Raw genomic sequence first — 24,072 nt, forward strand, 5'->3', positions numbered from 1 at the left:
CTAGGAGCCCCAGAGCATATGGCCTTGGACTTTGAAGTGGACCAGATTGAGTAATTTCTTCTACTTTGGTTAAACCTCAAATTTATGAGCACAAAAGGTAGTGGCGTTTTTCCCCCTGTGCTTTACTGATTTTTCTTTTCCAGGGAAGAATAACACAGGACAGGAGGGCAAAATACAAGCTGTCTTGCATGAGCCAATGTAACCCCTCCCTTCTGTTTTCCCTAATGTTCCTGATTATTTTTAAAAAAAAATTTTTAAGTTTATTTATTTATTTATTTATTTAGAGAGAGAGAGAGAGTGGGGGGGGGAGGGGCAGAGAGAGAGGGAGAGAGAATCCCAAGCAGGCTCCACACTGCCAGTGTAGAGCCCAATGTGGGGCTCGAACTCACAAACTGAGATCATACCCAAACTGAAATCAAGAGCCGGATGCTTAACCGACTGAAAATGCTCCTGATTATTTAATGACTGCCCTTTCCACCCTGGGCACTAAGGCCCCCACTGCTTCGGAAGCCGCTAGGTTGGCACACCATTTGTTTCCACGAGCCGGGTCATGTTTAAAAGCGACAGTGTCTGTCAGCACGTCCGATAGGCATTTCTTCCACAGGACTTCCCCTTCAACGCCACGTGGCACGGACATATGTGCCTCTCCTCTGGCATGATTTGGGGCGGAGGAAAGAGAAAGTCGTTGAGCCTCCTGTCTTTGTTTTCAAGACCAGAGATGGCAAGGAAAATTAATTTTGTGTGCCCTGAGCTTAACTTCTTTAAATGTAGTGGATCTGAGCAGGTGTGGTGATTATTCTGGTCACGGAGAATAGGGCCAACCTTTAGGCCTGTCTGGTTTAGTCAGCTGCCTATCTTATCTTCCCATTTCCCAGAGGGAGCTATTCATTTTGACCAACTAAACTAACTTTTCACAGAGTACAAGGATTTAAAGTTTTATACTCTAAGACTTCTAAGTGCCGGTTCCAACAGCTGTCTGGGAAGTATCTTATCATTATGTACTGCGGTGTTGCTCAGGCTGAAAATATTTACGATTTCCTTTAGATACAGGACAGAAAACATAACTTAATGAGGAAAGGGAAGAAAAGCAATACATTCAGTCTGTACTTGGGCCATATTTGATGTCTCTAAATACTTGAAAACCTTGCACTTTCAGGGACAATATCGATGTTGTGTGTCTGTGCTTGCGTATCTGTGTGTGACTTAAGGCTTCTGTCTTTGGAAAGTCAGTTCCTTGAAGGCTAAAATCATGTTTTGTTTAACATCATATATTATCAACTATGATATCAACAAATTGAACCTGCTAAAAAATAATAATAAATAAATTGAGCCCCAGTAGGAAAATGTATGTTTAGGGAACATTTAATATAGGGACAGTAATTTCTAAGTACAAGGCCTTTGGTATTAATTTCTAAATCCCCAAAAGATTTTTTCAAGATCATTTTTTATGAGCTGGCTCTCCTTGGTATTACCTAGTAATCAAGAATCCTGTTTTCCTAAGTCTTCTGTACCAAGTCTTTATCCATCTCATTTTTCAGTTTCTAAGCTGACAAAACAACTCATGCTTCTGGAGACTAAAACCCAGAGCCAAGAAAAGGAGCTAACTCAAAACAAGGAGCAAATGGAAATTTTACGTACTGAATGCCAGGAACTAAAAACACGCGTGGATGGCAAAATTGCAATGAACGTCCATGCTTCGATTGTAAACGAATTAAAAAGGTAAGGACACAGGGTCTTTTCATTTTCACAAGTGTGAGCGTGTCACCGTGCGTGTGGTTTTAGGCAGAGTGGAGAGGGGTCACGCTGTCTTCTTCTGAGTCTATGAGCTGCACCAACACAGGTGTCCGGGACTGAGAATGGTAAATCTTTGATTATTAAAGTATGCTATGCCTGTCCTTGAGGGCTGCCATCTGCAGTGTGTGTGTGTGTGTGTGTGTGTGTGCGCGCGCGTGTGTGCGTGTGCGCACGTCCGTGATTTCTTTTCCCCCTACTGTTCCAGCCTTTATTGGTTCTGGACCCAAAGATAATTTAAAGTAGTAGAACAGAAAACCTGGATATCCAGTAATAGGGAACTGGTTCAATTAGAGGATACAAGCATAAAATGCTATTTGTTTGTTTGTTTGTTTGTTTGTTTGTTTGTTTTGAGAGGGAGAGAAAGAGCACGAGCAAGGGAGGGGCAGAGAGGGAGAGAAAGAATCCCAAGCGGGCTCTGCACTGGCAGTGCAGAGCCCGACGTGGGGCTCAAACTCATGAATCACGAGGTCATGACCTGAGCCAAAACCAAGAGACGCTCAACCGACTGAGCCACCCAAGCACTTCAAGGAAAAAAATATATTTTTAGATGAAGAGATTAGATTATAAAACAGTATGTATAGAATGATCACAATTTTATTTAAAAGGAAAATTTTATTTAAAAAGAAAGCACATATATGTATGTGTATTAAGGTGACCAACCATCCCGGTTTACCTGGGACTGAGAGGTTTTCCCAGAATGTGAGAATTAACAATGCTAAAACTGGAAAAGTCTGAGGCAAACTGGAATGAGTTGACTGTTCTAATATGTGGGTCTTTATATGTATTTCTTATGTGTATAAATACATACACACACATATTTGTATATGGTCACACTCACATATGCCATAAGTACATAGAAAAAAAGACTGGAAGAATGGAAAAATATTAACAGAAATTCTCTTTGGCAGGTGAAATGGGTGTATTAGTAGCTGAGGTGTTCCAGAAAAACGATGGATATATGTAGGATGTGTATATAGATATTTCTAGAGAGAGGTTTATTTTAAGGAACTGGCTCACACGATTATAGAGGCTGGCAAATCCAGAATCCACAGGGCAGCCAGCTGGCTGGAAACTCAGGCAGGATTTCTGTGGTACACTCTTGAGGCAGAATTCCTTCTGTAGGAACTCTCAGTTTGGGCTCATAAAGCCTTCAACTGATTGGATGGGACCCACCCACTTATCAAGGGTAATCTGTTTTACGTCAAGTCAGTTGCCGATAGATGTTTATCACATCTGCAGAATTCCTCCACAGCGGCATCCGTCTAACATGTGACCGAACAACCGGGCACCATAGCCTAGCCGAGTTGACACATAAAATTAACCATCAAAACGGGTAATTTAAATTTTCTTTGTGTTTTGTTTTAAAATATTTTACCTGTGTTCTATTATGAATATACATTATTTTCATAATGGAGGAAATAATTTTTTAAATGGTTAGGCATTCAGCTAAGACGGTTGACGTGGGGGAATAAATGAGTTAGGGCATGTAAAGTGCTTAGTTTGGTGCGTCAGTAAATGCTGGAACCCAGTGTTTTCTCTGTACTATTACATGTTGTCTGGGCCATACCTGTACTTTACTTTTCTATTCCAGTAGAGGAAGGAAAGTTTTTTGAGATTATGTCCCTCTTTGTGATTTTATTTCCCTCAAACACCCACTCCTGTGGCTGATGTTTTTTTGTGGATGTGTCATAGGCACATATCCTAGATGTGAGTGTAGAAGATATGAAAACCTTCAGAAGGAAGCCACTAATGGCAAAGGCAATGGAAGACAAGGCAAACATGTTGAAAAGGCAAACATGTCACCACATCTCTTGTAAGTGGAAATCAGGAGAGGAGCATTGTGGTAGAGAGTAAACTAGTCCCTACTAGAAGGTGACAGAAGGCCTTTGTGCCAGCCTTTTTCCAGGAGGCTTTGTGCTCAGAGTTGACTGGTGGGGTAGAGGGTGGAGCAGTGAGGGTGAACACGGAGAGTGTTGACTCCGATGGTTCCCTATTGGAGGGCACAGTGTTTGATTGGAGAGAGCATTTGTAACATGGGAAGAGGGGCATGGCTTCATCAGGGATGGAATGTGTGAATTCGGGGAAGTCCGTAGAGGCTGTACCAAGATTGGGTAGAAAAACAGACAAAGCAAGGTGAATACTACAGACATGAGGTAAGCCAAGGACACCTTGGAGTTGGGCTGAAGGGAGACAAAGTGCGCCCACCCTCTGGTTGCCTCAGGTAGGGGGCTCCCTTCCCACACTGATCCGGTAGTAAGAGATCCGCCACATGTACCAGAGCAGTTAGTTACTAGTCATCAGCAAAGCAGCTGTTGACCCAGCTCCTACAATGAGGGGAGTCTCAGGAGGAATTTGGGAAAGGGCTGTGTCTCGGGCAAAGATGAGGTCCTGAGAGAAAGGTGTTTATAGAATAAAAGGGTTAAACTGAATGCTCGGTGAGTGTCCAGGGACGGTGCCTGTGTGTCATTTGTCCTCTCCTGGTTCAGGGAAGTGCGGATCATAAATACGGAGTGGCTTCTCCATTTTGTCTTGTTTGTTCTATCTGTTGGCAGCTTGCCTGGGAGGAACTGTGGCCCAAGAGAGGGCAGGAGGTTATTCTCATGGGGAGCTGTCCCGCTGACTTAGAGCTGTGCGGTGGCCACGCCTGGAGGCTTACATTGTTCTTGGCTTTTATCGTCACTTACAACTGTTGAGTCTACCCACGATGTGAGCCAGGGTGTCACCCCACCTCTAAAGAAAGTTAGCAAACTTGTTTAGAGAGAGCTAAAGGTTTGGGGTGACTAGTGGTGTCTACACAAGGAAAGCCTTCCTTATTCTGGCTTTTGGGGCAGGGGGGTTCTAGCCTAAAGGGTAGCTGACTAGTCACAGAATTCATCTGTGTAGGCAGAGTCCTGCTCAGCAGTCAGTGATACGCCTGCTCAGGGAGATGCCAGGGCGGAAAAGCCATCTCCTTATATAATACCTACCAAATACCCAGTTCTTCATCCTAAAATAAGAGCAGACTCCTAGATGTGAACAAATGACAAGCATCATTGGATATAAAGGAGGTAAAAATACAGTGAAAGAGGGAGACCTACGTAAGCAGAGAAACTCACTTCAAAGGAAAGTCAGATGGGGCGCCTGGGTGGCTCAGGCAGGTGAGCATCTGACTCGTGATCTCAGCTCAGGTCTTAATCTCAGCGTTGTGAGTTTAAGTCCCACATTTGGCTCCGTGCTAAGCGTGAGGCCTACTTAAAAAAACAAATAAAAGGAAACAGATAATATAGAGAATGCAGGAGATCTAAAACAATAAAATGCCATAAAAGAAGTGCAATTATTAAGAGCAAGATTAGAAATGATTACCAGAGGGGCGTCTGGGTGCCTCAGTTGGTTAAGCGTCCAACTTCAGCTCAGGTCATGATCTCACAGTTTGTGAGTTCGAGTCCCGCGTCAGACTCTGTGCTGACAGCTCAGAGCCTGGGGCCTACTTCAGATTCTGTGTCTCCCTCTCTCTGCCCCTCCTCTGCTCATGCTCTGACTCTCTTCTGTGTTTCAATAGTAAATAAACGTTAAAAAAAAATTTTTTTTTAATAAACGATTACCAGAATCTAAAGAAAATTAGAAAGGCCAAAAGACAAATTGGTCAATTCTGCCAGAGCATAAGGAGACAGACAATTGGGAATGGAGAGGAAGGTAATAGATGGAGGACCCATCCAGGAAGTCCAACCTTAGATCGTCAGGAACCTCAGAAAGAAAGATTGAAGAAAATGGGCAGACCGACATTAATAGTTGAAGGGCATAGTTGAAGTCTCTGAAGACTAACGCTAGGACCCGCAGAGTACCCGGTACGATGAATGAAAAAGACCCACACCCAGATATACCTGAATGAAATATCAGTGGATCCAGAAGGACAGGACAGTCCCAGTACCCACAAATGAATAGTGAGCTGGGACTCCAAAGGGTTTCATCCTCAGGGTAAGGTGAACCGGAAACAAACCAGCCCTCAGTCCTCTCTGGAGGAAGGTTCCTTACTCCTAAAAATTTTCCAAGGAAAGTGTCCAGGACACAAAGACAGACAGACAGACAGTGACTGGGAACCAATAGAAGTAGCACATAATAATAAAGAGTCCAGATATAGAATTATCAGACAAAGACTATAAAGCAACTGGTGGCTGTTAGGCTTAAAGAAATAAAAGCCTCCAAAATATCTTCTGAGAACTAAAAAGCCTCACAATACTGGGTTTGAAAAAGAAACAGAATTTTTAGAACTGGAAAATATAATAACCTAAATTGAGAATTCACTGGATGGGCTTAACTCTAGATGAGACATATCAGGATGGTGAAATTAGTGAACTGAAAAATAGATCAGAAGCAGGTAACCATAGGATGACATGGAGTGCTCCAAGGTTGTGGTATCAGTAGATCACAGGCAGGAAGCGACATAGGGATATATTTAATCCAGAGAGTTAGAGTTATGACAGCTGGGCGTCTTCCGCAACTGAAGACAATATGACAACACGTGGATTATACTTGCCCAAGGAGCACAAGCACAGTCGGGTAAATGAAGAGCTGTCTTAGCCAAAGAGCAGAGGACAGGTTTCCTTCAGAGCAGTTCGGCCACAGCAGGGTGTTTAACAGGTAACAGGGGACATGTCAATTGGGAAACAAACAGAACCCCTAAGGAGCTAGAATTTTATCACTGGAGAAAATGCCTTTCAGGAATGAAGCCAAAATAAGGATATTTTCAAATCCAAACTGAGTGTTGCCACCCGGAACCCTACATTAAAGGCAATTCTAAAAGAGAGTATGCATCAGGAGGGGGAAAATAATTCGGACGTGGATGTATCAGAAACAAGGTAGAAATAAGAGTAAAAAAAAGACATAGTGAATATGTTAGTAAATGTAAGTGAACATCAATTCCATAGAACAATATCTTTTGGGATTTAAAAATACATAGAATTCTGGGGCGCCTGGGTGGCTCATTCGGCTAAGTGTCTGACTTTGGTTCAAGTCATATCTCGCAGTTCATGGGTTCGAGCCCCGCGTCAGGCTCTGTGCTGACGGCTCAGAACCTGGAGCCTGCTTTGGATTCTGTGTCTCCCTCTTTCTCTGTCTCTCCCCCATTTGTGTTCTGTCTCTCTCTCTCTCTCCCAAAAATAAACCTAAAAAAAAATTTTTTTTTAATTTTAAATACATAGAATTCATATGCACAACAGTAACAGCATATAATCAGGAAGGGAGTCAATGGAGTTTGTCTTCTAAAGTGTTTATGTCATTCTGGAGAGGGGAAAGGTGTTGATTCATTCTATAGCGTGAAAATATGCATGATGAAATTTCTGCAAACAGTGTGTATAACTTCCAAACTAGTATGGGGAAAGAATGATTTTTTTTTTTTAATCAGTCTAAATGAAGGCAAGAAAAAATAGGACAAGTGATAAAATAGAAAACACAAAATACAAAGTTAGATTTAAAGGCAAATGTATCAGGAGTGAGTAGGTACACACTAAATAGACTAAATATTAAATTAACATTTGTTAAGTAGAGCCCTGGGAGGTTGGATGGTGAGCCATAGTGAGACCACAAAGAAAAGTGAAATAGAGAAGTTTATAACTCACAGGTACCTAGAGGGGCCACACGGAAGGTCAAGGCAAGGTGCCTGGGTACATGAGCGTCTGTGAGTGGCATGCTAAGGTTCTTGGATGGAGACCAGATTGGTCAGTTCAAACTAAAAAGAGCAGGGTTTTGGTAAGCTTCGGGCCGTCTTACCTATGAGGCAGTGAGGGGAAGGCCCTAGGAGGTGGAGAGAATGCTTATCACGTGGAGGAATACCACCAGGAATTTACATTTACCCATGACTCTGCAGGATGTGACCAAAGTCCTGTGCATGGGGGAGGCTAGCGTCCACTCAAGGCCTCACACAGGCCGTACACAATGGGTTGCGAGGAAGAAATACTATGGAGTGGTATAGCTAAATTCTCAGTGGCAACCCTGTGTTGCCATTAAGCTATACATCTCAGTCAGAAAGGTGCAGAAAGGTCAAAAATGAAAGGGCAGAAAAACCCATACTACTCAAATATAAACCAAAAGAGAAATCATTAGAAGTAATAAGAGATTTTAGCAAAGTTAATAGAAACAACATCAGTTTATAACAATGAATTGTATTTCATTGGAGGAACAAATATCTAAAAAGTAGAGTACTTCTGTTGGGGAAATGATAAAACTATACTGATAATTTCAGTGGGTAAAAAACTTACAAGTTGATAGGTTTTTGATTTGGAGAATTTTGTTCCCCATTCAGTGTGAAGATGCTCTCCATAGCCTTCCGGCTTGCATTGTGCCCGATGAAAATCTGCTGTTGTTATCATCTTTGTTCCTCTGAACATGATGTGTCTTTTTTCTCAGGCTTCTTTTAATAATTTTTCTTTGTTACTGGTTTTTAGCAATTTAATTAGGATGTCCCTTAGTGTAGTTTCTTTATGTTTATTCTGCTTGAGGTTGACTGAGCTTGGAAATAATTTAGCTGTTGTTTCTTCAATATTCTTTTCTATTCTTCTTTCTCTCACCTCACCTGGGACCACTTGATATTGTCCCATGGGTCTCTGATGGCTCTGTTCATTTATTCCCTCAGTCTTCTTTCTCTCTGCTTCAGTTGGATAGTTTCTATTGCTGTCTTCCAGTTCTCTAATCTTTTTTTCTGCAGTGTCTAATCTGTATTTTTATAACCATACAGTGTATGGTTTCCCTCATATATTGCATTTTTCCATCTCTAGAAGGTCCATTTGAGTCATTTATATTTTCCATTTCTCTTCTCATCTCTCCTCATCCATTTCTCTACTGTCTTGAACATACAGAGCATATTTATAATAGCTGTTTAAGAATCTCTGTTGGTCAATGCCATCATCTCTCTCACTTCTGGAATTGTTCTATTGATTTTTTTTCCCTCTGATCACAGACCATATTTTATTACTTACTATTCCCATGCTTGATTGGATGCTGGATATTGTAGATTTTGTGTTGTTGGATGCTAGATGTAGTGCATTGCTTTTAAATAGCATTAGATTTTGTTCTGGTGCACACTTACGTTACTTGACCGTAGTTGGGTTCTTTCAAAGTTTGCTTTTCTTGGGGTAGGCCCAAGGCACCTTTTAGTCGAGGGCTACCTTAGCTTCATTACAAAGGCAGTGATACCCTTCTGAGGGTTATCTCCAGTGCCCCTTCTATTATAAGGTCTTTCCACTCTGGTTACTGGGCGTGTGTACTACTCCTAGTTTTGGTGAATGTCAAGAATGGTTCTGCCTCCTCATTTCTAATGGTTCTTTCTCAGCCTCAGGTAGTTTCCTCTCACACATGTGCAGATCAGTAGTCCTCAGCCAGAGATTTGTAGTGACTACCCACCCCCCTAAAGATCTCCGGAGCCCTTTCTCTGCCTGCCCCACAGTCTTTAGCTACTTTGGCCTCTTTGATCTCTGACTCCTCAACCCGGCAGGTCCACTAGGTTCTATTTGGAGTTTTCCTGTCCTGTCCTGCAGCCTGCCAGTAAGCAATCGTAGTACTCACTTTGTTATTTCCTTCCTCAGGGATCACAGCCCTGCATTGTGTATCGTCTAAAGGCAGAAAACTTGTTTCTTACGTTTTGCCTCGTTTTCCAGCTGAAGGGGTAAATCTATCTCTACAACTCTGTCTTGGCTGGAAGCAGAAGTCTTTGCATTTTCAACATTCTTCTTTAACCATTTATCATTAACCCAGTTGAATGTGTCCAATAAAATAATAGTTAAGTTAGTTTTCAGTGAAAGAAATGAGTTCTGGATCTTGTATGTTTTTGAGTTACAGTTGACAAGCTAACCTTAAAATGTCTACATGTCTACAATGTCATCTACATTGTCGTGTATTCCTGCTGCACATAACAAGCACGCAGCTACTGCCACATGCCACTCTCTCCGCACATTTGACGACACCCAAACTGCTGTTCAACAAATCAGGTTCACTCACATCACACTACACAGATGTCACAGCAGCGTTAGATTGCTGTAAAAGTTTTGAAGCCGTCCTCTTTAGTTTCTGTATTGATCTTGTGGACAAGTAACAAATAGCTGGAGACCGACACCCATCCGAGGGTCACACTTGGAGTAGCATTCCTGCAGAGAATCCCGCAAGTCTGTATACAGAATACAGGCCGAATGACTATCGGCAAGAAAATGGGTACGTAGAATTTGGTATAATGATACAGTTAAGTATTCTACAGCCACACAAAACAGATGGGTGAGTCTTGGAGACATAAGACACTAAAATACATACAGCCCTTTGTGCACCTATTGTGCATCTTGATTCTCTTCATGTGTGGTTCCAACACTGGCACACCAGACTGAGTCGTAGCAACGCGTGGATAGGTGGTAACACTATAAAGGTACTCAAGGCAGCTCTATGATTGGGGCGGGACACGTGGGAATATCTGGGGTACTTGAAACGTTCTGTGTTTTTTATCTTACTATTGAATTATAGTTGACGTACAATGTTAATATCAGTTTCAGGTGTACAGCTAGTGATTGTACAACTCTATACATTAGGCAGTGTTCACCACCATAACACAGTTACCACCTGTCACCATACATTAATACAGTATTATCGACTATATTCCCTACGCTGTACTTTTCATGTCCATGATTTTTATTTTATTTCATTTATTTTATACCTGGAAGTGTTAACCTCTTAACACTTTAAATAGTGTAAAATAGTTAAACCTATTTTGCCCATCCCCCTACCGTCTCCCTTCTGGCAACCACCATTTTGTTCTGTTTGTTCGTTTTGTCCCTTAGATCACACATATAAGTGAAATCATATGGTATTTGTCTTTCTCTGTCTGACTTATTTCATTTAACTTAATATGCTCTAGGTCCATCCATGTCATAAAATGGCAAGATCTCATTCGTTTTTATGGCTGAGGAATATTCCATTGTATATCTATCTATACCACATCTTCTATATCCATTCACCTACTGATGGACATTTCGATTGCTTCCATATCTTGACTATTGTATATGCTGCAGTAAACATAGCAGTATGTATATCTTTTTTTTTTTAAGTTTGTTTATTTATTTTGAGAGAGAGCACGCATGAGGCAGAGAGGGAGAGAATCTCAAGCAGACTCTACACGGTCAGCCCCAGAGACCAGGGCTTGAACTCACGAACCGTGAGATCGTGACCTGAGCTGAAATCAAAGGTAGGATGCTTAACTGACTGAGCCACCCAGGTACCTCAGAGGTATGTATATCTTTTTCAATTGGTGTTTTGTTTTCTTTGAGTAAATACCCAGAGGTGAAATTACTGGATCATTATGGTATTTCTATTTTTAATTTTTTGAGGACTCTCCATGCTGTTTTCCACAGAGGTTGTCCCAGTTTACCTTCCCACCAACAGTACACAAGGGTTCCCTTTTCTCCCCCAACACTTGTTAATTTCTTGTCTTTTCAATACTAGCTATTCTGACTGGTGTGAGGTGATATCTCATCATGGTTTTGATTTGCATTTCCCTAATGATTAGTCACGTTAAGCATCTTTTCTTGTGCCTGTTGGCCGTCTGTAGGTCTTTGGAAAAAATGTCTATTCAGGCCCTCTACGCATTTTCTAATCAGATGGTTTTTTGGTGTGGAGTTGTAGAAGTTCTTTATATATCTTGGATGTTAATCCCTTATCAGATATTTTATTTGCAGGTATCTTCTCCCTATCAGTTTCCTTTGCTGTGCAGAAGCTTTTCATTTTGGTGTAGTCCCAATAGTTTATTTCTGCTTTTGTTTCCCTCTCCTGAAACAGATCCATAAATGTGTTGCCAAGGCCAGTATCGAAGAGATTACTGTCTATGCTCTCTTTTAGGAGTTCTCTGGTTTCAGGTCTCACATTTAGGTCTTTAGTTCATTTTGAGTTTATTTTTGTGGATGGTGTAATAAAGTGATCCGGTTTCATTCTCTTGCATGTTGCTGTCCAGTTCTCCCAGCACCATTTATTGAAGAGACTGTCTTTTCCCCTCTGTGTATTCTCGCCTCCTTTGTCATAGGTTAATTGGCCATATAAGCATGTACAGTTTGTAGTATATCTTGAAATCTGGGATTATGATACCTCCAGCTTTGTCCTTTCTCAAGATTGCTTTGCCTATCCAGGGTCTTTTGTGTTTCCATACAGATTTTAGGATTATTTGTTCTAGTTCTGTGAAAAATGCTAGTGGTATTTTGCTAGGGATTGCATTAAGTCTGTGGATTGCTTTGGGCAGTACGGACATCTTAGGAGTATTCTTCCAATCCATGAGCATGGAATGTTTTCCCATTTTTTTGTGTCGTCTTCAGTTTCTTTCATCAGTGTCTTATAGTTTTCAGAATATAGAGTTGCATTCCTTGATTAAATTTATTCTTAGGTATTTTATTCTTGTGGTGCAATTATAAATGGGATTTCTTTTTAATGTCCTGTTTCTTCACCTATATGGTAATTATATGATGGTTCATTATAATTATTTGTTAAAATATGCATTTATCTTTTTTTTTTTAACTTTTTTTTTTAATTTTTTTTTTTAACGTTTATTTTTGAGACAGAGAGAGACCGAGCACGAGCAGGGGAGCGGCAGAGAGAGAAGGAGACACAGAATCTGAAACAGGCTCCAGGCTCTGAGCTGTCAGCACAGAGCCCAACATGGGGCTCGAACTCACGGACCGTGAGATCATGACCTGAGCCGAAGTCGGACGCTTAACTGACCAAGCCACCCAGGCGCCCCTGCATTTATCTTTTATATGTTTTTCTATATGTATATTTTACAATTTAAAAAACTTTAAATCATAGCATTTCACCAGAAGAAGTAAAATCAGAAATGATCAGTACAAGTTTCCTCTGGGATGCCCAGGGGGTGGAAAAGGAAACATTTGTTTTATTAAAAAACATTTTTTTAGGGGCACCTGGGTGGCTCAGTCGGTTAAGCGTCCGACCTCGGCTCAGGTCATGATCTCACGGTTCGTGGGTTCAAGCCCCACATCAGGCTCTGTGCTGTCAGCTCAGAGCCTGGAGCCTGCTTCAGATTCTATGTCTCCCTCTCTCTCTGCCCCTCCTCTGCTTGCTGTCTGTCTCTCAAAAATAAATAATAAACATTAAAAAAATATTTTTAATTTTTTTTTTTTAAATCAACTATTTCAGGGCACTTGGCTGGCTCAGTCAGTGGAGCTTGTGACTCTTGATCTCAGGGTTGTAAGCTCAAGCCCCATGTTGGGTGTAGAGATTACTTAAAAATAAAAATCTTCAATAAAAGTAATAAAGTATTTCTCCCACTATTAACTGTTTGTGGTTTTTGTTTTTTTACAAATTATTTCTACCTTTTTTATTTGTTTGTTTTGTTTTAAATTTAAATTTGCCAGCCTGCAAGGCTGGGAGTAAGGCCCACATGGTACCGAGAGAGACCTACCCCATCCCAGAATTGGGCAGCCTCTGTGTGTGGCTCTACCTGTTTAGGGCTGGTCATGGCATGAAAACTGACCAAGAGAACCATTGAAGAAATAACTCTTTTCTCAAGCGTCATTTTGCCAGAATTTTATATTGAAATTGTATGCCCTCTTTAGTCTTTTATTTCTCTTATCATTAAACCATTGAATTTAGTATGACATAAAATTTGTTTTAGCATTAGGATTTGGGAAGGCAATTATAACTATGTAAAAAATTAAACTATCTTAATTTTTCTTCTGGAAGGAATATAGGGTATAAATATCTATACAGGGGCACCTGAGTGGCTCAGTTGGTTAAACATCCAACTCTAGATTTTGCCTCAGGTCATGCTCACACAGTTCGTGAGTTCGAGTCCCACATGGGGCTGTCAGTGCAGAGCCTGTTTAGGATTCTCACTGTCTGCTCTCTGCCCCCCACCCTCTGTCTCAAAATAAATAAATAAACTTTAAAAGAAAAGTATATCCATGTAGAGGCATATGCAACAGTTACGGGCAGGGGTTAGATCATTACCATCAAAGAAGTGTGTGCCCAGTCATGCCCAGCCTCTAGAAGCTCCATCCCAGGCCCTCCGGGAGGGTACAAACAGTATTTCCGGGGTGGGGAGGGGGGTGCCTCCCAAGGAGCCCCATGGGCCCTGGGGGCTGGGCTGCCCATCACTTGCCTGGCAGTGGCCACCTCAAGTTAACTTCAGAGTGCAGATACAAGCCTGTGATGTTTTTGTCTGCCAGCCAGTTGCAGAAGGAAGAGGAGAAAGGAGGTGCTGAGCTAGAAGAACTGATGGAAAAGCTGGCCGTCCTGCAAATGCAGAAAAAGAGCCTGCTGTTAGAGAAGAACCGCCTGACAGCTGAAAACAAAGCACTGGGAGCTGAACTCGAAAGGGCACAGAAAATAAATAGGTTTTTATCTATCTTTTCTTCAGCCGGGTTTTTTATTTTTATTTTTTTTTTTGTATTAAGAAGACACAAATATTCCATTTTATTTTCTTTGTCTAATACTGGCTAGAAAATGGAAAAGGATCATTGAGATTACTGGATATCAAAACAAAAGCCCAGTAAAGGCTTTGCTGTTGACCAACATTAGCCAACATTTCTCAAGTCTATGGTTCAATTATAGTTGATAGTCATAATGATGACCCTAAGACTGAAAGTTCTGGAAGTTATTTCCTATGCATTTTGGGGTAACTGGATTCCTTTTTCAAAAGCATCTTTTAGAACATGGGCCAAAAAATTAAGAGAATAATACATAAGTAACCTATTAATTGTGCGAAGCATTTTTTGATTCTTGCTGACTTGGCCGGGAATCAGTAATTATGCTTCATTCAAAATTAAACTCGGTTACCTATTCTCACCCTGAAACTCAAAGGAAGATTTGGGTTGCCGAAGAATACATTTAAATGCTAACATACTTGCTGTTTTTACAATTCAGATAGTCTCTATGCCCTAGCCATTCAGGCTAATGAGTTTTTTATTCCACCATTTGGGGGGACTCTGTAGGAGGTCTCAAAAGAAAATTGACGTCCTCAAAAAGCAGGTGGAAAAAGCCATGGAGAACGAAATGTCTGCTCACCAGTACCTGGCAAATCTTGTTGGCCTGGCAGAGAATATGACCCAGGAACGCGACAGTCTTATGTATTTGGTAAGCTCCCCCAGTTAACTTTGAGTCCACTGCAAGTTAATATGCAAACATAGTTTTAAGTGTGTTGTCTTTATAAAATTACCTGTAAAAACCTTCATCTTTTTACATTTTAACTGCACATTTTCAGATTCTCCAAAATTTTTGCTTTCAACCATGGGGGAAACACATTTTTGAAAGGCGGATAACCCACCCTTTTAAATAATGGTAAATGATACTCTAGAAGATAAACTCATAGAATTAGTTGATCCAGCCAAATAGAACAGGGTCGCCAGGCATTTATCACACATGCAGACGCGTCTTCATATTCTCCCTATAAAGCTGACTTAATGTGTTCCCTGTTTGAAGATGAAATATGAGCACCATGGACAGGGTAAATAGAGTCCATCCCTCGCTGCTCCTGGCGACCCTAGTCCCAAGGAAAGGACCGCGTGGGTTATCGGTGGTCCTAGATGGTGGAGCACTGCCCCGCCAGCCCGCGTGATGCCAAGGGCATGGTTCTTGGCATTTCCACATTAGTGTTAAAAGGTGTCAGCGGCAGACTGTGCAGTGAAAGGAGGCACGCTCTTTGCCAAGCTCCACGCAGTGAAAAAACCCCAATAGAATTTACCACAAAATGGGACTTACGTAGTGGTGTCTCCAAGTGGTGAAATTACAGGCAATTAAGAAAAAAATCTAGGCCTGTTTGCATTTTATGATTTTTCAACTTTGAACACATGTTGCTTACATTCATTTAAACATGTTTGGGGCGCCTGGGTGGCTTGGTCAGTTAAGCGGCCGACTTCGGCTCAGGTCATGATCTCACGGTCTGTGAGTTCTAGCCCTGTGTCGGGCTCTGTGCTGACAGCTGGGAGCCTGGAGCCTGTTTCAGATTCTGTGTCTCCCTCTCTCTCTGAACCTCCCCCGTTCATGCTCTGTCTCTCTCTGTCTCAAAAATAAATAAACGTTAAGAAAAAAAATTTTTTTTAAATAAACATGTTTGTTTAAGCAGCGTTGCAAATCTCTGGTAGCATATGATTAGAAATAATTTAGTGCATGTCATGACAGAGGAAACTAGCAGATTTTCTGAGACATTTGGAAATTGGCAAACTTGGAATCACTCAACCCCTCTCCCAAGTGAATGGGGTGTGGAGAGTCTGTCAGGATGTGCCACAGGCTTATTCCCATTTGTTAGGAAGGTATCAAGTTCCTCCTTTGAGGGGGCGCCTGGGTGGCTCAGTCAGTTGAGCGTCCCTGGGATTGAGCCCCGCATCAGGCTCTGGACAGAGCATGGAGCCTGCTTAAGATTCTCACTCTCTCCCTCTGCCCCTTTCCCCTCGTTCAGGATCTCTCTCTCTCTCTCTCTGTCTCTCTCTCTGTGTGTGTCTCTCTCTGTCTCTCCACAACAACAACAACAACAACAAAAGTTCTGGGTGCCTGGGTGGCTCAATCAATTAAGCTTCCAACTTCGGCTTAGGTCATGATCTCCCAGTTTGTGAGTTCAAGCCCCATGTCAGGCTCTGTGTTGACAGCTCAGAGCCTGGAGCCTGCTTCGGATTCTGTGTCTTCTCTCTCTGCCCCTCCCCCACTCACTCTGTCTGTCTGTCTCTCTCTGTGTCTCAAAAATAAATAAACATTAAAAAAATTTTAAAGAAAAAAGTCTCCATAGGATAATGAACATTAGGCTTTTAGCCATTGTTTATATAAGAGGAAATAGAAATATAAATAGCACACAGCTCTTGGGGGAAATGTGATCCTTATTTGTAATAAAAGAGATGCTAATTAAGCCAGTCTTGAGATCTCATTCTGCACTTATATTAAGGTTACCAAAAAAGTTGCTTTCTTAATTACAATAGTTGCTGCTAGGAGTGGTAAGATTGATTACACATTAATGGTGATTTCTAAGCCCTTCCCAGGTCTTTTGGAAGCAATGTGACTCAGACACAGCATGGTAGGCCCCTAAGCCTGTATGCCCCCGTCCCATCCGCCTCCTGAGAGGTCACCATCCTAACCCAAGTGCTGGGCTCGGGCATTTTCTGTAGTGGTGCTGAGCGCCCATTTCCCCCTTTGCCTTGCCTCCTGTGCTTCCCCACTGGAATAGCCAGAGCGCAAAGCAGAAGCTTGCTGAAAAACGGGGACCCCGCTGCCACGTGTCAGTACCACCCTAAAGGCGAAGTCATCTTGTTTGCAGCTCAGGGCACGCAAGGCTTCCCCGGAAGGCAGGCCCTGCACCTCCCGTGTGGGCCAGCGATCACCCCAGGTTTCTGTGATGAAGTTTAGATCCTCCCCGATCCTCACACGGTCCCTCTTAGGTCCTCCCTTCGTATTTGTGGGCCCAGGATGGGAATCGAAACGGAAGCCATACGCTATTTGTCCAAATACTTGGAAGTTACAAGTTAAGCCAACAATCTGTAAATGAAATGTGTTCTCTCCCCCTGCCTTGAACTTTGTTATTATGGCCTGAACGCCAGGCTCAGGTTTAGAATCCTTAGACCCCTCGGACGTGGGGGAGCTGCTTTCAGCCCTCCCCAGCTGTGCCCACCGCAAGAGACATCTGTGCCCACCGCAAGAGACATCTGTGTACCTACAGACACTGTTGTCCCCCTGGCCCTGTGAGCGCCTTGCGCCTGGGAGCCCCGAGACCAGCTGGGGTTCGGGGTGCTGCTTGCTGCCTCTGCCCTGTCCTGGGACTGTTGCCGAGTATCCCAACCTTACCCTGTCCTGGTCTCCTAGGCCTTAATTTATTGAGAATGGCACCTTAATTTCTTCTTTTAGTTTTTATTTTTATTTTTTATTTTTGAGAGAGACACAGAGTATGTGCGTGCAGGTCCGCTCATGCGGGGGGCAGGGGGGTGGGGGCAGAGGGAGAGAGGGAATCTTAAGCAGGCTCCATGCCCAGCTTGGGGCTCAACTCCACGACTGTGAGATCGCGACCTGAGCCAAAATCGAGAGTCAGATGCTTAACCGACTGAACCACCAAGGGGCCCCAAAAGGGGCACCTTAATTTGCAATCCCACATTTAGGATGAGTTTTCCACGTAACTTATGGCAAAGTTATTTAATGTTCTGTGTCTTATTTTTCATTTCTGAAGGAAATCAAATGAAATCAAATTGTGCTCATCTTTGCTTTTTTATTTTAGCATTTGAAATAATTTATAGTGTGTAGCAATGCATGTCCCATATGGATATTAATCTAAAGCACTCTGCTGCAAATGACATCCCTCTAAGATATAAAGCTGTCACATTTGGTTTGGTGAGTGGCATTGTGCATTCATGTTTATCCTTAATTTTGTAATTATTCAAATAGTCAAGGTAAAAGTATATTTGCATCTCGGCACTTATTCCTTGGGTCTGATTGAAGGAGTGATAAATATCCCGCAAGAATAGAGATGTGTGCTGAAAACCCTTCCAACCTCTCACGTTCCCCTGGTTTGAGGGGCTCGATCTTCCGTTGGTGTCCAGGAGGGGCGCCCAGCCTGCTGTTCTGGGTTCTTGCCCCTCCTCAGCTGTTGGCCCACGTTCTGCCCACGGCCTTCAAACGGGGTGGAGGTTGGGGGCCAGACAGGTGCTGGGCCAGGACAAGTGGCAGAACGGAGATTACTTGTAAGTAGCAAGATTCTTCGCAGAAGAATTATTAATTTATTTATTATTTTTTTTAATTTTTTTTTTTCAACGTTTATTTTTTTTGGGACAGAGAGAGACAGAGCATGAACGGGGGAGGGGCAGAGAGAGAGGGAGACACAGAATCGGAAACAGGCTCCAGGCTCTGAGCCATCAGCCCAGAGCCCGACGCGGGGCTCGAACTCGCGGACCGCGAGATCGTGACCTGGCTGAAGTCGGACGCTTAACTGACTGCGCCACCCAGGCGCCCCGAAGAATTATTAATTTAATTTTTCTGTTCAACTAAGAGCCCATTATTTTTCTTTTTACTTCGCTCTTTAGGCTAAATGTTTAGAAAGTGAAAAGGATGGAGTTCTCAACAAAATCATAGAAGGCAACATTCGCTTGGGAAAGTTAGAGGAAAAAATCAAGGTAAGTGGCCATTTAACCTCAGAAGTTCCATTTGAAATGGAAACAGTGGCTTACTGGGGTCAGATTTCTGTGTTTAAAAAAATGGTTCATTTTGCATATATGTATCTCCATCTACAGAATAAAGCAGTACTGGGTTTCAGGAGCAGAAACCACTCATTAATCCACTCATCAATCCACTCATTAAATAAACCGGTTTATCTGCACAATAAGAGGCCATGCAGCTATTGTTTTGTTTTTTGTTTTGTTTTGTTTTGTTTTGTTTTGTTTTGTTTTGTTTTGAAGATATGGAAAAATCTCCAGGCGCTATCCTGAGCTTAATGTGCAGGCTTTATTCTCAAGGCCAGCATTTATTGGTTCAGTTAGAGATCAGGGTTGACCTATTCCTCTCTTGCTTAATCCTAATTGTACCCTCTGGTTTGTCTGCCCAAGAAAGTCATTGTCATCGCACCAACTCTCCCCTGCCAGGCCACCTCCCTCACCTGACCTCTGTTCTCCCTGCCATCTGTGTTCTTACTGCCGGCCTCTGCACCTGCATCCACAGCGTTACCAGCCAAACCGTTTTCTCTGGAGTGGGAGCAGGGGTGTGGGCAAGGGCAGGGAGAGGATAGGCAGGCTAGAGGCCTTGGTGCAAGGCAGGGAACCTGTGGGTTTTGAAGGAGAGTGTAGCTCCACGTGTGGGTAATTAGATCTAGGACTTCTGTAGGATGACGATTTAAGGGCCTGATACGAGGGGAAATAGACTGATAACATTTACTATGTGGGGAAATTCACAAACTAAGACAAATGAAACATTGGCTAGCTCTGTGTAAATAAGTGTAGTGCTGGGTGAACAGCATGTGTACCTATATGTATGTGTATACACATATATATGTATATATACACAAAATTTATAGATAAATAAATAAAATTTAACTTATAATTACTCAGGCCCAAATATATGTCCTAATGCAAAAAATAGACTATTTTTCCCTATATTTCATGAATATTGCTTAAATAACAAATATTAAGTTTTTGGAAGCCGCATGGCCTGGCCATCTTGATTTTCAAGTGGTACAGACAGAGATGCTGCCTGAGGGCCTTTCTGGCTTCCAATAGGGTCTGCCACATGAAGTGTCTCTGAGCTACCCTGATCTGGGTTCTGGGCCTTCCCCAGGCGAGATCACCTCCATGTAACTAAGTTCAGAGAAGACTAGCCTACCCGCCAGCACGTCGCTGTTCTCTTTTATAACAGGCAGTGGCCTTTGTGGTGAGGGACGCTCCCGCTGCGGGTCGGGGGCTCATCCCCTCTGTGGGCCACAGCAGCTCTGCTCCTGTTCCCAAATGTGCACTTTCGGGCATGGTGCTACTTGAAGAAAGGGTTCCTTCGCTGAAAGCAAAATTGAAAATGCCTGTCATGAGTCCTCTACCCAGAACTCAGGGGAGCTTATCCTGTGGCGTCCAGTGATTGGAGTGATTTAATTTAACCAGATAGCTTTTGGAGTTGTGTGGACTTCTAAAATGTCATCAGAGATTCTGAACAGATAACTTAGTTTTCTAGGAATTTTATTCCTGACACGGTTTTAAAGTAAATGAGGATATGGTAAGTTTAATCTTCAAGTACACATATTTGTCATAACCTAACTACGAGGCAGGATAAAGAAAAAGAAACGCATATCTAGATACACTATAGTGAGACTGCAGAACACCAAAGACAAAGATAAAATCTTAAAAGTGGGGCACCTGGGTGGCTCAGTCAGTAAGTGTCCGACGCTTGATTTCAGCTGAGGTCATGATCCCAGGGTCATAAGATCAAGCCCCAGATCGGGCTCCCCATGGACAGCATGGAGCCTATTTTGGATTCTCTCTCTCCCTCTCTCTGTGCCCCTTTCCCACTCATGCACATGTGCTCTCTCTCTCTCTCTCTCTCTCTCTCTCTCTCTCTCTCAAAATAAATAAATAAACATTGTTTTTAGTTATTAAAAAAAATCTTAAAAGTGGCCAACGAGAATGTGTTTTTACCGATTTGGTACCTACAAGGTCAAAAATTAAGAAATTTGACGATACAGTGGTGCCTGGGTGGCTCAGTCAATTAAGTGTCCGACTTGGGCTCAGGTCATGATCTCACGGTTCATGAGTTCAAGCCCCACATTGGGCTGTGTGCTGACAGCTAGGAGCCTGGAGCTGCTACAGATTCTGTGTCTCCCTCTCTCTGCCCCTCCCCCGCTCATGCTCTCTGTCTCTCTCTCCTTCAAAAATAAATAAGCAGTAAAAAAATTTAAAAAAAAAAAAAAAGATATTTTTCAATACAGAACATTTGGCAATGACATGAAGCAGTGGGAACTTTTCTACATTGTTGCTGGGGCTGGAAATTGGTTCAGACCATGAGTAAAGCTCACCACCCAGTCGTCCCTCCCTTCTCCTTTCCAGATAGGGGGACTCTCACATGTGTGCACCAGAAATCACGTAAGGCGACGGTCTCAACAGCATTATTCATATTGTCCCAAACAAAACAACCTCATACTCATCAGCAGAACAGATAAATAAATTGTGATGTATTCACAAAGGAATACCTAATACCAATGAGAATGAATAAATTATATTTACGGTATTGTGGGTGAATCTCGCAAGCACAATATTGAGTGAAAGGAACACAACAGAAATGAGAACCTGCAATATGTTTGCATTTATATAAAGTTTAAAGTAGGCAAAATTAAAGGGTTTGGGGCATACTTAGATTATAAAACTAAAAATGAAAGGTAAGAAAAAGATTTTAGCAAAAATGAAATTAATGATTACAGTCGACCCTTGAATAATGCAAGAGGGTTGGGGCACCAACTCCCACGCAGTCAAAAATCCATGTGTAATTTCTGATTCCCCCAAAATGTGACTACTAATGGCCTACTCTTGACCACAGGCCTTACAAAGAGCATAAACAGTCAACTAACACATATTTTCTATGTTGTATGTGTTATATACTGCATTTTTACAATAAAGTAAGCTACAGAAAAAAAAATGTTATTAGGAAAAATGTAAGAGAAAATACGCTTATAGTACCGTACCGTATTTATCCAAAAAATCTGCATATAAATGGACCCATGCAGTCCACGCTCCTGTTGCTCAGGGGTCAACTGTATGCCTGAAGGGTTGGGATTCTTGGGGACTTGCAGGCTACTGCTAATATTCTATCTATTAACTTAGATGATAGTTCCATGGTGTTTGCTTTGTTATTAAATTACTCATATATGCTTCCTAAGCTTCCCTGCAAATGTATACGTGTCACCATGTCAATGAGGCACACCTTGACCATTACAGTTGCTGTCCAACCATTCTTCCACACCCTTCATTCTCACTACCTTGCTTTAATGTTTCTTCCATAGACAGCATCACCTTCCGACAGGTACATAACCTATTTATTATGTTTACTGGCAATTATCTGTCCCTCTGACCAGACTATAAATTCCACAGGGGCAGGGATTTTTTTCTGTTTTTGTTCACTGGTATATCCCAGGCCCCTGAAATAGCACCTGACACGCAGTATTCAATAAATTCAATAACCTTTTGGAGAATTAATTAAATAATATATTTTACAATTTTAAAAATTCAACAAAGTCAAACGCAATATACACAACAGTATTTCAACTCCCAGAAAGGCTAGAAGGACTACACCATACCATTAATGATAGGAATCTAAATAGAAATATTTTGAATAATAATGAGCAATCGTGGGTTTTTGTGGGGTTTTCTGGCTTTCCTGTTGGCTTTTGTTTCCAAAAGAGAAGGTCTGATTGTCAGTGTGGTTGGCCTTGCGTTGGAATGTATCTCAGTACTGTTCATCTAAATAAGATAGTAAAAAGGGTCTACTCAGCCACCCAGAGAGGCACCTGAGAGCTGGATCCAGGTTAGACAGGGCAGATCTCTGGGGAAGTGGAGAGAAGAAACCTAGAAAAGGTCGAGAAAATTCGAGGATGACATCTCAGGAAACCCCAGCAAAATAGGACTCCCAGAAGTGAGGACGGCACCCTGGAGGTCAGGGCTGTGTTGAGATCTGGGAAGCCAGAGCCACGGGCAGAAGCCCTTCCGAGCCAAGCTAGATTCAGAGGACCCGAGAGGGGGGCCACAAGAGAGACAGCATGAAAAGCCTGGAAGTTGACCCAACCAGTCATGCTCCTAGGAACCTCAGCTCAGAGGAATTCAGGGACCTCCAGAGGCAAAATAAGAAAAAGGAAGAAAAACAGAAGTATAATTGTCCTGCACATGATGAAAATGCATCAGAAATAATGTTGCCACACTCAGGTCATGATCTCACTGTTCATGGGTTCGAGCCCCACATCTGGCTCTGTGCCGACAGCTCAGAGCCTGGAGCCTGCTTTGGATTCTGTGTCTCCCTCTCTCTCTGTCCCTCACTTGCTCGCACTCTGTCTCTCTCTCTCTCTCTCTCTCTCTCTCTCAAAAATAAATAAACATTAAAAAAATTTTTTTTTCAAGAAATAATGTTGCCACAAAGATCAAAATTATCAACTATATTCGACAGGGAATTGATACGCAGGTAGGTAGATAAGTAAGGAGGTAGCTAGGTGGCTAGAAAGCTAAAACTTAATAAAGCCATCAGAGCTAGGAGGAAATCCTACAAAGCAGAAACAGACAACCAGATGGAGGAGGATGGGAACTGAAACTGACACAACTCTGAGAAGACATCGAAGGAAGGCAGCATCCGTTTCAGAAACGTAGACTGAATTACAGGGAGCATGAGGAGAAACCTGCCCTAAAAGCACAACAGGGACATAAAGAATAGAAATGAGAAAGGTAAAGACAGAAAGGCAGAAATAAAGATGTGAAAAGAATCCAGTAGAGGAAAAAAAAAAAAAAAAAACCAGTAGAGAGGGATAAGAGAGCCAATGTGCCTATTGTTAACAGCCCCCAAAGAAGAAATCAAAACAACTCAGAACCATAATTCATAAAAGCTTTTCTGAAATAAATGAAGACATGAATCTATATATTGAAAGGACTTTACGATAGAGAAAGAATACCTTGGACATGCAGGCAAAAAAACCGAGAAATAAGAAAAAGAAAACCATGTTGGCATCACACTTCTCAGCAGCAGCACTGAATGCCAGAGAGCGGTGCAATGCCTTCTATAAATATTCGAGGAAACAGTATGAGCCAAGGATGTTTCCATCCAATCACGCTACTCATCAGACAGTTTTGA

At 42.2% G+C, this 24,072-nt stretch overlaps 1 protein-coding gene across 6 annotated transcripts in view; it reads left to right on the forward strand.

The window, feature by feature from the left end:
* Positions 1-24,072, forward strand: part of CEP89 (centrosomal protein 89) — a 77,162-nt gene that overhangs the window by 45,016 nt on the left and 8,074 nt on the right. For all 6 annotated transcript variants that reach the window (XR_006702604.1, XM_045442539.1, XM_045442540.1 and 3 more), the window contains 4 exons: positions 1,539-1,719; positions 13,974-14,141; positions 14,739-14,880; positions 18,798-18,887. Coding sequence is in view for 5 of the 6 variants with exons in the window: in XM_045442539.1 (XP_045298495.1) it covers positions 1,539-1,719; positions 13,974-14,141; positions 14,739-14,880; positions 18,798-18,887 (581 nt within the window). In the remaining variant the exon portion in view is untranslated. The remainder of the gene's footprint in view (positions 1-1,538; positions 1,720-13,973; positions 14,142-14,738; positions 14,881-18,797; positions 18,888-24,072) is intronic.

This window comes from Leopardus geoffroyi, chromosome E2, assembly GCF_018350155.1.
Source record: "Leopardus geoffroyi isolate Oge1 chromosome E2, O.geoffroyi_Oge1_pat1.0, whole genome shotgun sequence".
NCBI classification, from domain to species: Eukaryota; Metazoa; Chordata; class Mammalia; order Carnivora; family Felidae; genus Leopardus; species Leopardus geoffroyi.